The 1,229-nt window shown below is 45.3% G+C and overlaps 1 protein-coding gene across 1 annotated transcript in view; it reads left to right on the top strand.

Moving 5' to 3' along the window:
* Positions 1–436: 436 nt before the first annotated feature.
* Positions 437–1,229, top strand: part of LOC101856621 — a gene marked incomplete at its 5' end in the record, with an annotated part of 24,413 nt that continues 23,620 nt past the window's right edge. The window contains 1 exon segment of the mRNA XM_013080820.2: positions 437–1,112. Coding sequence (XP_012936274.1) covers positions 640–1,112 — 473 coding nt within the window.

Raw genomic sequence — 1,229 nt, 5'->3', positions numbered from 1 at the left:
TATAGCTTAACAGGATTTCATGTGTGAGTCGTCATACTGCCATCCTTTTTTTAAAAGAACAAAAAAACTTCTTTTGCTTTTTTTTTTTTTTTTTTTTGGGGGGGGGGTTGTTTTCTAAATTCGTTTAATCCCTTACAAACGAAACAGTACTTAGGTACTTTAGGTTTAATGTTACAACAGTCTCTCTAAATGCAGATTTACTGGGCATAATGCTCTTTGTGCTTGGTCCAGTAAATGTTTTTTTTTGTATACAGCAGCTTTATAATTATTATTCTTTATATTATTTTGTGGAACTTCAATTTACAGCTCACTCTTAGGCTTGAGGCAGCCTGCAGCCGATCAAAACCTATAAGAAGTGTCTCTCGCCTTTATGGCAAATGATATACGAGTAACTTTCCATTTTGACATATATTTTGCTATCTCCATCATTCCACAGACAGGACTATGAGGTTTATATCAAGTGACGGAAGGCATGGTGAGGGCGAACTTGGATGAAAGAGCAGCAGTGTAATGGATGAAGCTACCCGATACTGACCGTCGTTTAGGCAACAGAAAGTAGAAAGTTCAGCATTGTGGTGGCTTCCAGATTCGCGACAGAAACGTGATCCGTGAAAGGACGAGAACCCCGCTGCACGCAATATGTATTTGAGGATTCTATTTGTGCTGCTTTGTTCTTTACTTCTGTACTCCACACCTTGTGGCAGCTCCTTCACGCCGGTGTCGAATGGCGAGGTAGAACTGATCACACGGGCTTCCATCAACGTCTCCCAGTTCTGTCAGGATGAGCTGGCTTGTCGAAGCACTCTCAACACATCGTCATGTGACAAGGACGGATTCTGCTCCGAGGTCGTATCCTGTAACGGCCGTGGAGGCTTCCCCGCTGTGGAGTACCCGCTTGGAGACTGGGAACCGGCGGATGATCATGAGGGTTGTCAGGTTGTGGACAAGACGCCCACCTCGCCACCTTCGACGCTCGCTCGCCACAACAGCGACAAGACGCTGGCCATCAACGGCAGTGCGGATGGACTAGCAGCCTGCTTTGTGAAGAGGAAAGACCCTGTTGGAGATGTGTTCAGTCTGGTCTTCTGGCTTAGGGCTGTATGCGGCAACTGGTGAGATATATACGGCTTGTTTGATTAATCAACTCAGCGTGTGTGTGTGTGTGTGTGTGTGTGTGTGTGTGTGTGTATGTGTATGTATGCATGCATTTGTCTGTGTGTATGTGTGTT

This window comes from Aplysia californica, unplaced genomic scaffold (genome assembly GCF_000002075.1).
Source record: "Aplysia californica isolate F4 #8 unplaced genomic scaffold, AplCal3.0 scaffold00006, whole genome shotgun sequence".
NCBI lineage: Eukaryota > Metazoa > Mollusca > Gastropoda > Aplysiida > Aplysiidae > Aplysia > Aplysia californica.
The sequence above is the reverse complement of the archived record's forward strand: the minus strand, read 5'-3'. Positions and strand labels throughout refer to the sequence as shown.